This window comes from Daucus carota, chromosome 7 (genome assembly GCF_001625215.2).
Source record: "Daucus carota subsp. sativus chromosome 7, DH1 v3.0, whole genome shotgun sequence".
In the NCBI taxonomy this organism is placed as follows: Eukaryota; Viridiplantae; Streptophyta; class Magnoliopsida; order Apiales; family Apiaceae; genus Daucus; species Daucus carota.
In genome coordinates this window covers 993,485-1,006,217 of record NC_030387.2, presented here as the reverse complement: position 1 = coordinate 1,006,217, position 12,733 = coordinate 993,485, and the positions used below count along the sequence as shown (strand labels likewise).

Sequence of the window (12,733 nt, the reverse complement as noted above, 5' to 3'; positions counted from 1 at the left end):
ATCTTAATTTTAACTTAACCATGGTTATAAACTAGTGAGATTGGGTTTTTAAAATAAAGTTTTTAAAAGTTACTTGCATTATCCTGCAACAAATATACTATTATGGTTAAATTGAAAAAAACACGATAATTATATAGTTTTTTTGGTAATTAAGTCTTCCTACGTCACATGTTAAACCTAACATCCAGAAATAAAAGCAGTTTGCTTCCCAAGTTACATTAGATTTACTATTTTCTTGGAAAACGTTAGAGCTACTATTCTCTAATCTCTTGGAAACTCTTAGTCAAAGTAGGTAGTTATAATAATATTCATATCTGATATGAAATTTCATATATCAATAAGATATTTTTTTTGTAATATAATAAGATAATTTAATTATGTAAAGTAATTATTTATAAATATATTTTTATTGAAAGTGATATTAATTTAAAATATTATACATATATACATTATTTAAAATAATGTACTTAGAAAATAAATTATATTAAATAAATAAATTAAACTTACATATACACATAATCAAAATAATTTTAAAAAATAATCGACACATATTAAAATGTTTTTTTTTGAATCAAATACATATTGAAATGTTAGAACATATAAATAATATAAGCATTATTTCTGAAAAGTAATTACTAGACATAATAGTATAAATTATAATAATTAAGAATTTATATACACATGAGTTAACATATGGACAAATTATAAATAAAAAATAATATAAATAATATATCAAGGAGGGTTAATTAAAATCAATATATAAGAGTAATATTAATATTAATTTTATACATAATCTTATATAGATATTAAAAGCTTGTCAAAAAATAGAATAAATTTAACACTCTCGATAACTCACAAAAATCACTTGGGTTAGTATTTTGCACGTCCGCCTAGAAGTCTAAAAATGTGAGCTACGTTTAATATAACGGGAGTATAACAAAAATTAATTTGAATATTTATGAAGTTAGAATTTTAGTCAACCACAAAAGACTGCACGTAGATCGCTAAATGATATACATGAAACGAGATAGACTTGGAGTGAAACTAGAACAACTTATCTCTTCTATCCAAATAATTCTCCAAAATTCTATAACAAATCATAACCTACTTCTGCATATATATAATAATCATATGAATATAATTTGTTTGTAATCCATTGCTTCTTCTTCTTGATTTTTCTCTTTATTTCTACCTCTCGCAATCATGGTGAACACTGATGCTATCCGTACTGCTGTTGGTATAGTCGGTAAGTATCACTACTAGTCTCTTTATATTTTAATTTCCGTCTTTGCGATACAAGAAACATGGCTTTTTCCGACCGAACTAGATATTCTTTTCTAGGGAACATGGCTTTTTCCGACCGAACTAAATGCTCTTTTCTAGTTTGCATGCATGCATGCACATTTTTAATGGCCTGACGCTTTATTTTCTTTGACAGGGGATGTCATCTCTGCCTTCTTGTTTCTTTCTCCATCGTAAACTCTCCGGATCTTCCTTACATTTTTCGCAATTTTGTTGTAATTTTATGTATTTCAAGTATTTCATGTACTTTTTTGAACAACTTATTCCCGAAAGTGTTTTTTTTGTTTGTGCAGGCCAACGTTCTATAGAATTTTCAAGAAGAAATCAGTTGAAGAGTTCCAACCGGTCCCGTATCTGCTGACGATGATCAACTGTCTCTTCTGGGTATTATATGGTACCCCGCTTGTTCATCCGGGGAACATATTGGTTCTCATCATTAATGGATTTGGCATTGTGATGGAGTTGTTTTATCTCTCAATGTTTCTTATCTATGCCAAAGACAATAAACAAAGGGTACGTCAATATCTCGTTATCTGTTGAGAATCAGTCCATCTAAAACGTTAAGTGTCATCTTATGATATATTTCAACACTCTCCCTCACTTGAAATCTCGTCTATGCTGTATCATTACCTTGATGTCTATTGCAGCTACGTGTTGGAGGTATACTTCTGTTGGAGTTTGTGGTTTATGGCATATTTGCTGGATTGCTTATTGGATTAGAACCGTCTGTGAAGAAGAGATCCCGAATTGTAGGAACTATTTGCATAGTTCTCAATATAGGGATGTATGGGGCTCCTCTCACCATTGCTGTAAGTACATCAATCTACTGTCAAAACAGATGTGCCTGATACATGCACGTGTAACTACACTTTTTTCTGTGACCGTTGTCTAAGTAGTGTGGTCTGATGCTGTTTTTGTTGTAGCGGAAAGTGATCAAGACAAAGAGTGTGGAGTACATGCCATTCTGGCTTTCACTGACAGGCACCATTAATGGAGCTTGCTGGCTCTGCTATGGCTTACTCAGATTTGACGTAAACCTTGTGGTAATTTTTTATACAAGACATTGTTATTCTCCTAGTTCATGACATGTAACTCTCATTTCTGATATTTGGTTTGAGTTGCTTAAACAATCAAATTGACCTCTTGTTGCAGGTTCCGAATGGTCTGGGATTCACTTTTGGAGTGATGCAGCTAGTACTCTATGCTATTTACTGGAAAAGGACTCCTAAAAGTGAGGATGATAAGAAGGTGGTGCAGCTCCAAGGAGGCGTAGTTTAGTTGTCGATTAGCCTTAATCCAGATCTAGGGTTTGAGTAATATTTCCTTCTAGATGTTTTGAGTTTCTTGGTGAGCAAATTTTGTTTTAGGTTTCTGGATTGTCTGGGACTTGTGTTACAATCTTAGTGTAGATTGCAGACACCTTTTGATTCAAAAAATTAATTTGGTATTTGTTGCTCACATCTATTTGATTTGTCATTCTAACGTGTCTGTGCTAGGAATTTAGAATATTTTTTGATCTGTTTTGCTAATATAAAGACCAGCTGCAATAGATCAAAAACTGGATATCATTGTCCAGGAGATCCACGAACTAGGTTGCTAACAGTAAGTTTGAGCAATAGGTACACTAGCCTCCACACAATCTACGAGCCAGGTTCTTAACAGGGAATACCAATTTACTAACATGAACCAGGTTCTTATCAGCGACTCACACAATGTACTTGGGTGTAAAAAATTTATATTTAATTTGCAAGGTCATAGAACCTATATCGAGAACAGGAAGGAGATGATACAGCATACAAGTGTAGGTTTATGCGCTTCATTATCTGAAACTCATTTCAGTGGTTCTGATCCTTGTGTGTTTCAGTTTATTCTCAGTTGATAAAAGCTATGCTATTCATAATCAACTATGATAATTTTATCATAGTTGTAAAACACGATGAGATAATCCTAAAGATGAAGTGCAGAGCAAAAGATCATTGGGGAGTTTTTAAAAAAAAAGCGGCAGTGCGTGATGCAGAAAGATATTGAGTGTTGAAATCATGCACAAATTAGTATGTAGCCAAGAGTAAGCTTGTTTTCAGACTCTACATTGCCTTTTTAAATATTTTCAAATTCCTGCATGTATACAGTACATACTAATTTTCGATGATATAAATTGACCTCCTCAATATGAAGTGGGTGAAATTCAGTCAATCCAGCATTTACCTTTGCTTAAGCGTTCTATAATATACATATAGAGAACCATGTATTTACATGTTTTAAAAGAGACAGGACACAGACACAAAGGTTTGAATGTTACCTTCTTCCCAGTTTTGTTTGTTTGTCACTGCTCTCAGGTTTGAAATACTGAGAAAATTCATTATTGACTCCTCTAAGCTGCTTTTCTGAGTTTCTTGGCCTCTCTCTTAAATCAGTACAGCTTGACTTTAACAAGCAATCTATTTGCTGTTGAACTCGCGGTGGGTTAGCTTGTGTTCCAAATACTTTATTAACCATGTTATCTAACTCTGCAACCCGCCTATGTAAGTTGATCTTCTCCGTCTACAGTAGAGGCAAAACAAAATTATTTAAGGAAAAAAGAAGAACCTTTGAATAATTATATAAAACATTAACTCAATACCAAAATGTACTTAGTTTGTTGGTTAATTAAATGACAAGATTTAGTAAGATATAAACGAGACCTTCAAGAGTACATTTTCTGCAATTAGTGACTGCTCCCGCTCTTGTATTTGTTCAACATCCATCTGAATGGCACATATATCTGCTTCTCTTCTGTTTACTTCTATTATGCATCTACAAAACCATGATTTTCATCCAAACATTTAGCACATGTTTCAGAATTATGCATTCAAGTATGTTAATCTGTTATCTAACTAAATCTGTTGTCATACAAATAGGTTAAAGGAATGCTACATAAGGTGGTGAAGAAGATGATGTAGAATAAAATTTATCTTACATATCCCTTTCCTCAATTAAATCATTGATCTGCCGCCTCATCCTGAGAATTTCTTTCTCCTGCCTCATCAACAAAGATATATGTTATGCTACATTGCTATTTAAAGTCGCAACAATATATTGTAAATTAGAAGAATTGCAGTGTACCATTGCTTTAGATCTGTGTGTTTGCTGTTGAGTATCCTTCACCATCTTTCGAAATTGATGATGGTCCATCATATTCTACATCATATTATAAGGACTGTAAAGTACTCACACAAATGAATTTTAGGTTACAAAAATTTGCACTTGAGTATCTGACTTACTGCGTAATTAGTCATGTCCAATTTTACACCAAGTAAATCCCGGATTATATCATGTGTCATGTTTTCTGTCGCAGCCAGCCTGGTATTCAGCAAGCATACCTATCCAAAAAATGTGGAATTTTGTCATTGCATAATATTTCCTCTAATCCGCCACAAGAAAACTTTTAAATATTGCATCACATTTTCTTCCATATGTTATATATACAAATCACTTTAGACTAGCGCTGCATCTTTTTTTTAGACCAAATATACAAGTTATAAATATATTTTACTTTACATTGCACCTGAGGCACTTTATGTGAGCAAATGGAGCACTAGGACCTATATATGTGCATAAAATAAATATGTAAAAACAAATCATAACACCTTGGTATTCCTAAAAGTAAATTGCATGATTTTTAACAAGCCTGCAGACTCTCCCAAAGTAAACTATATAAAGAGTGAAATTTTGATTCTCTACCTCTTTCTGTCGACTGACCAACAATTCCTCCAATTCTTGTATGCGTACTGTTGCAGTTGATAGCTCCTGGTCTTTTACCATATTTTTTTGCGGAACCAAACCTCCCATCATACATCTGAATGGTGAGCTGGAACGCCGTGTCCTTATTGGCCTTTTCTCCATCTTATCAACATTTGGTGATGCATATGCTAAATTTGATGATTCTGTTCTAACTTCACGAACCATTGCCTCCAAAGTTTTGTACTGATTAAAAAACATTGAGTAGCTATAAGCCTATAATATACAAGATACAGTAGGCATACTCAATATGTGTCTGCAACATGACTTGGGAGCAGAACAGGCTCTTGTTTATTGGATAAGTTATCTGTATATATGTTCGGTTAAACCTTTATGCAAGGCTCTTATTATCAAATTATTATGTTATCATGTTTGGGAACGAAGCTATAATTTAATGTATTAATTTTTAACATATATTGATTTTTAGAAAAATATAAATGTGTATAGATAACATCTTATTTTTGTATTTAAGTCCATAATTTTTTAAGATCATCAATTATTTCAAAATTTTAAAATTGTTCAGACATATTTTTTTGGGGGGAAAGAAAATAAAAAATTACTATTTTACTTATAAAATGCAAGAACTTGACTTCAAATAAATGCAATGACGTCAATCATATTTATATTATATGCACAAAATTATACTTGTGAGCTTGTTCTGAGGTCTATAATTAGCTCGTCCCAAAAATTTTACCTTCTGCTGGTACTGTGATGCCTGTGCTTCAGCATGCAACACGAGTTCAGAAATGTGCCCTTTACACCATTTTATCTGCAGATATTACAAAATCTTTGCATTAACCAGAGTAAATCAGGTGATAAGAACTAATATAATCTTACTTTGTCATTTCTATATTTCTTCGGTGCTTATTAAAAGCTTTTGCAAGCAGGGTTTACATGAAACAGGGTATGAATTATACAGGTCTGAAATTAAAAAAAAATACAGGAATATATGAACTTCACCTCTTTTGATTGTTCCGCTATCTCTGCTTCAAGAATTAATATCTGATTATGGGCCTCGTGGAGTTCCAGGGATCTACAATGCAATTCCCTGAAATATAATACAGGTGATCAATGATCGCACACCATATAGAAAGAGCATTTAGAGTAAAACATAAATTTCGCAAATCTAACCGTATTAGCTGATCTTGTGATGCTATAGTTGTTGAGTTCAATGGCCTTTGCCACTGGGGTTGGTGTTCTATCTTTGAAGGATCTTGCATCTGTTGATGTCTTCTTACATCTTTTTCAATTTCATAACCCTGATAAATATATATGAAAAATATCTTTTTAATACTTAAGTAGGCAGCATGTAAATGACAATGTCAACATATAGTAGTCACTAGTCAGCCATGAAAATGGCAATGACATTAAACATCACAATGCCCCCAAGTTATATACTAAATCAACTGCATCCGTGATGACCATTTACTTCATAAGACTGGCTTCCCTACCGCTACTAAAGAAAATTAGAAAAAATTCAAGGCAACTTTTTTTTTTTGCTTCAATATACTACAGGACATTAAAAAATGTTGGTATAGACTTACCTTCTTCTCTAATACATTGATGGTACCTTCGAGCTCCTTAACCAATTGTTTTAAGATCTTAACCTCCTCTTCCTTCTGTTCTGAGCGGATTTTGCTTGCCTCCACCTCCTAGAAGAACACAAAGAACTTAACATATATAATTCCAGCAAATATCTCCAGCTTAAAAGATCTTTATATCAGAGTACCTGGTGCGCATTTACAGCAATGGCTTCATTTTCGTTTGCTAAAGCATTGGCCCTGTCAAGCCCATCTTGCAAGGAGACAACTTGTGTACCAAGTTGGTCTCTCTCTTTAGTGACATTCCTTAAATCATTCTCAATGTTATCTAGCAAAGAGAGTAACTGTCTCTCCAGTGATGACTTTGCAAGAACCACTTCTTTCTCTAATGTTTTGATAGCCTCTTCTTTTTCCTTTAACTGTTCTATATCAGGATTTGAGGCAAATAGAGTGGCATCAGTATTAAAAAAGCGTTTATGCTTTTCCATTTGAAGAACCAAAAGATCAAGTTGACTTGTCTTCATTTGTAGCTCGTGCCAAGTTTGGCTCAGAGGAAGAACCAAGTTTTCATTTTCAGCTTTGAGATTTTCAGTTGTAGAGGTTGATTTTTGCAACATATTAAATTCATGCAGCAGACCTTGTAACATGATTTCGATATCTTCTAATTCCTTTTGTAGCTCTGAATTGTTGCCAAAATTTTCATCAAGGGTTCGGCACATCTCAAATGTTTCCATTGTAGTGATAACTGCACTCTGACCCAATTCTGTTCCACCTTTTGCCGAATTCAGAGAAGTGTCCACTTTGTCATCTATCATATTAATGTGCCATTGATTGTTTAAGCAGTCTTGGAATATGTTTGGATGATTGATAAAAAGTCCAAGGTTTTTGCAGTTTTTGAAGTACTCTGCTACAATGAATTGGTGGAGCACAGAAGAAGATAATTCTTTCTCCAGCACCTTCCCATAGATATCTTCCACAGACGATCTTGAAAAGCGTATAATACTCTGGATTTCCTTCACTGACATGATGGCATCAGAATATATATCCTTGCATATTGCTTCTGTATCTCTCTGCATGTGCAAAAATGACCTTTCAAGCAAAGACATCATTTTGGTCATTTCTACTAGACTGTCACAAATCTGATCGTGTAGTCTTTCATTCTCTTCATCCTTTAAATGAAGTGAAATTTGAAGCTGTTTATTTTCTTCAACCAAGCTAGCATTCTCTTCACTTAAGATTTCCCTACTTTGCTTGCACTTACTTGCTAACAGTGTTGAGTTTTCATTTGCTTTAAGTAATGCATTTATCATTATCTCTGCTTCTTCCAGGGTTGCACAAGCCTCCTCGAACTGCATAAAGAATCTACAGTCCGGACTAACTTTCCCATCAGCAACAAGCTACATATTGCAAGACATTGCCATGATATAAAAGAAGAAAGTAAGAAAACTATGCCTCGAGATTTTAAATAAAATAAATATCAAAATGGAAAGCAGCAACTGTACCTAACTTGCTTACTAAGACAGTTTTTAGACTAAGTTTAGTGGGACATCCCTACAAGTTTGATGTGAACTTTACCTTCATTGTAGTACAGCAACTTGCATCTGCTTCATGCAGCACCATATCAGCAGGTCGAAGGACTCCAATCATCTCAGGCATTGTAAACTGATTATGTCCTGATTTTAGTCCTTGTTGAGATTTACAATTTAAAGCATGTGATCCTATCAAACATGAGCCTTTGCCAGGAGAGTGACCATCTATTTCTGACTTGGAAAAAGACAAATTTACAGCACTGTCACACTTTTGAAGCTTTTCAAATTCATCTTGAAACTCATTATGGTCCGACAGGAAAGAACATTTAGAATCCATTGTTGCAAGGGTTCCTTTTTTTGTGTAATCTTCATCATCTTCTAGAACAATCCCCAAATCAGTTTCCATGTTAGTCTCGAATAAGGAAGCAGCAGTAGATTTATGTTTCTTCAAGGTCTGAGCTTTCCTGCATGGGAGTTTGCTATCACTCAATGTTGTAGTCATCTGAATGCATTCTTTGCTGCTTGAGTTTTCTTGTTGCTGAAGTTCAGTCAAAACTATAGCAGCACCTCTCAAAGATATCAAATTCTGCTCCATCAGGGTTACGGTCTTTTGTGCATCTTCCAGGCTCCTTTCCAATAGTAAAATCTTGTTTTCCTTCTCTACACAAGATTTAGCAGCGTTTTCAATATGCTCACCTAAACCAATATTAACATGAGCAAATGAACCAGTTATATATTCTATCTGGTCAGTTGCATCTCGGAGGGACTTGGAACCGTCCAAAAGGAAGCTTGTTAACTCCAGACTAGCCTTTTCCCATTCTGCGTTTATTTCTTTTATTTTGTCCTCTCTAGCTACAACTTCAGACCTCAATTTTTCATTATCCTCAGTCATGAAACACAGTTTCTCCATAAGTATCGACTGAAAAACAACCACCTCTTCCAGTAAATGACTGGTTCTTATATTAGATTCCAACTTACCTTCCTCGCAAAGTTTTTCTTGATTTTGGCTTTGAAGTGTATGAGCCTCCTCCAGTTTACCGGTAATCATGTCCAACCTAACTTGCAATTCTGTAATGTTAAAATCTTGGTTGTCTTCCCCCAAAAGAGACAAAACATGGTGTCTTCTATCTTTTTGTGCACCCTTATCAAGTGTGACAAAGTCATGTCTTCCCTTCGTATTGTTTTTGCATAAATTTTCTGTTACTATGCCATATTCCTGCAACGGAAACTGTAGCTCTTCAGCTAGGTCGACTTTCTCAGTTGTCAAGGCTTCATTGAATATATCTGCATCTGTCCGCGGTTTTGTTTTGCACTTATATTGCAGAATTAATCTGGGCCCAATATCAAGGTCACATCTATTTTGTTGGCCCCCATCTGTCTGCTGACGTGAACTCAAAACTATACCAGTTGATTCACTTTTGATTGATGAAGGTTTAACCTGATATAAGAGTAAAACTAAACAAATTTTAGTAAGATCTAACACTCAGAGCTATGTCCATTGCTGTTAACAAGTCATACAAATGAATCAGGACAATGCAAGATTGCAATTAAAGCCAAGTTGTGCAACAGTGAAGTGCAGAGAGTATAGAACCACATAAGTTTTCCAGTGGTGCCACTATTCCATGCTTAACCCACTTGGAATGCTCCATTTGGTCGGAAAGATCTAAATTGGGTAGGTAACAGAATGTAATATGTACTATTCTGCGGGTAAATATTTCAAATTCCATTTCTTATCTAACTCCTCACATACCAATCCAAATTAGAAACTAATCCCACAAATTCGTAAACTAATCTTCTTTTTTTAACAAACCTGACCATTAAAAAGTCTACTATGCTTGTATCTTATATTATTTTCTTCTACTGTCAAATTGTGCTTGATTCTCGTTTCTTTTGCATCTCATTCTATTCCTCAAGGCCAAAATGAGTATTACTGATTAATCAAAATCACACTTCACCATTAACATTAGACAAACTTAAGCAACAAGCACGACATGCTCTCGACTCTCAACACTTTCAATAGTACTATTACGGTTTTCCTAATGCAAGAAGTTTAGATCTGACTACCCGATTTGCCTTGATTTGTATATACAAACTATAAAAACTACAGTTGAATTGATTACGTTCTCCCTACGGTGCCACTATTCCATGCTTAACCAACTTGTAATGCTCCATTTGGTTGGAAAGATCTAAGTTAAATGTAGTATGTACTATTTTGTGGATAAATATTTCAAATGCCATTTCTTATTCAACTCCTTATAAAACCAATCCAAACTAGAAACTAAAACAAATCTTCTTTTTTTTTTTTTTTGGCACAAACCTCACCATTAAAAACTCTAACTATGCTTGTATCGAGCAAGTCCAATAGGTTACCTATATAATGTCCTAAACTCACATTTAGGTAATGTGTCAAAAAAATGCACTCCAACACTATCCTAGTGTTATCCTAAATCACTAGCACAACCTTAATTCTCCTAGCCATTACCTATTTATAAGTAACCCCTAGCCATTACCTATTTAATATTTATGAATAAAATAATCATCTCTCTTTCTTTCTTTGTTTTTTCCCTCCTTTTCCCATTCTCTCTCTCAAATTTATTATTAAAATAATCTTAAGAGAACAAATATAGGGATTGCTATTGGAGTTGATACTAAAAGTAGATTATCTAAATCACTAAGACTCACTAGGATTCATTATTATATTATATATTATTAATAAGTAATGAGATAGGTAAACTATTGGACTTGCTCTACATCCTTTTCTTCTACTGTCAAATTGTACATGTTTCTCATTTCTTTTGCATCTCATTCTATTCCTAAGGCCAAAACAAGCATTACTGATTAATCAACATCACACTTCACCATTAACATTACATAAACTTAAGCAACAGCACGACATGGTCTCGACTCTCAACACATGTTATTAATACTATTACATTTCCTAGTGCAAGAAGTTTAGATCTAACTAGCCGGTTCACCTTAATTTTTATATACAAACAGAGAAAACTACAAAAATAATACACTATTTTTCACTATGTAATCAAAGCACTTAAAAGTGTGTCAAAAAGTCATTAGCTACTAGTACAATTCTACAAACATTACATTAAATGTTAGCAATTTAAATTGACCTAATATTATATGCAACAGCAAATTAAAACAATGCATTACTAAAAAAGAGAAATTGAATCATAAAATTAAACAAAAGAGCATGAAAATTATAGTTTTCACATTCGAGATAAATAAAATAATAATCCGGAGATTATAATCCGACCTGAATATTCGTAATCTCCCCCAAAACCGAAGATCTTGTATCGAAAACTTGTCGAGAGATCCTGGAATAGCCTCCTTGTTCATCCACATTAGACACTAAAGATGTGTGTATATTTTCAGAATCATCTTGGTTCGACATTGTGGAAGCTCAAAGTGAGATGAGAAGGAGATGAAAATAGAAGAACATGGAATGTAATGTAGGATTGTGAAGAGGTGAAGGGTGTTAGAAAATGGAAAGTTTAAAGCATATTTTTTAATATGTTCTTGATGTAATTTCCGGGACATTTTCTTAGTGAAATCCATTGAGAAATAGAGTTGAATACAGTGGCTTGAAAGAGCTTGAAATGAAAATGTGATTCATTTAATCTGGACAAATGAATCTGGTCAGTATATCTGATAGATACAGATTCATTGAATCTGGACAAATGAATCTGGTCAGTATCTCCAACAGATACAGATTCATTGAACCTGGACAAATGAATCTGGTCAGTATGTCTGACAGATACAGATTCATTGAACCTGGACAAATGAATCTGGTCAGGTTGTCTGACAGATACAGATTCATTGAACCTGGACAAATGAATCTGGTCAGTATGTCTGACAGATACAGATTCATTGAACCTGGACAAATGAATCTGGTCAGGTTGTCTGACAGATACAGATTCGTTGAACCTGGACAAATGAATCTGGACGGTGTGTTGGTGCCTTGGCCTCACTATAAATAGTGAGCCTCGACACTTGAGTTGGAACACGGAAAAAACACAAACACCATTCTCATTCTTCTCTATTACACTCTCACCCTCTGCTCCGATATATACACATATACATACTGTTCTCGGGCGAACTGAGGTGTTGATCGCTGTTGATCGTACTCGTGTCTGTGAGCGGTTCGGTCTGTGCTGTTTTATCCTGGGAGCGATATTGCGAATACCCATCACAGCGTAGTGGGGCAATAATCACTTCAAGAACAGTCTAGTCTTCATCGAAGGGCTAGGCGACTCAGCTGTTCTGTATACTAATTCTAGCGACGGTGAAAGGTGCGCCTTTCTCTCCTTTTCTCGTAATTTATCAGTCACTGATTATTGAGTATACGATCTTCGTGCATGCTATATTGTGGTGGTTTCGTTGGCCTACTCTTGTTTATATAATATAACTGCTCTATACATTGTTGCTGTGATTTTCACTGTGACTCCCAACAATCTTGAAGTGATTATCTGTTATATTGTGTAGTAAGCAAGATGGTTAATGAGATTGCGGATTCTGTTGTTGGTGGTGGTGCTGGTTCTGGGTCTGGTGTTACTAGTAACATCGATTGGA

The 12,733-nt window shown here is 34.4% G+C and overlaps 2 protein-coding genes across 2 annotated transcripts; one reads left to right on the top strand and one right to left on the bottom strand.

Moving 5' to 3' along the window:
- The first annotated feature begins 1,119 nt into the window (after positions 1-1,119).
- On the top strand, positions 1,120-2,749 carry LOC108195598 (bidirectional sugar transporter SWEET6a). Its single transcript, XM_017362578.2, has 6 exons — positions 1,120-1,246; positions 1,439-1,475; positions 1,596-1,815; positions 1,950-2,111; positions 2,226-2,345; positions 2,455-2,749. Exons 1-6 carry the CDS (start codon positions 1,204-1,206, stop codon positions 2,578-2,580), a joined length of 708 nt encoding a protein of 235 aa, XP_017218067.1. The 5' UTR covers positions 1,120-1,203; the 3' UTR covers positions 2,581-2,749.
- A 689-nt stretch (positions 2,750-3,438) lies between these two features.
- Positions 3,439-11,655, bottom strand: LOC108193133 (kinesin-like protein KIN-12C). The gene is made up of 13 exons (XM_017359651.2): positions 11,418-11,655; positions 8,196-9,587; positions 6,809-8,017; positions 6,624-6,731; positions 6,211-6,338; positions 6,040-6,127; positions 5,774-5,848; positions 5,023-5,265; positions 4,563-4,661; positions 4,405-4,479; positions 4,259-4,317; positions 3,984-4,095; positions 3,439-3,843 (listed from the first exon to the last, which is right to left on the bottom strand). Exons 1-13 carry the CDS (start codon positions 11,553-11,555, stop codon positions 3,598-3,600), a joined length of 3,972 nt encoding a protein of 1,323 aa, XP_017215140.1. The 5' UTR covers positions 11,556-11,655; the 3' UTR covers positions 3,439-3,597.
- Positions 11,656-12,733: the final 1,078 nt, after the last annotated feature.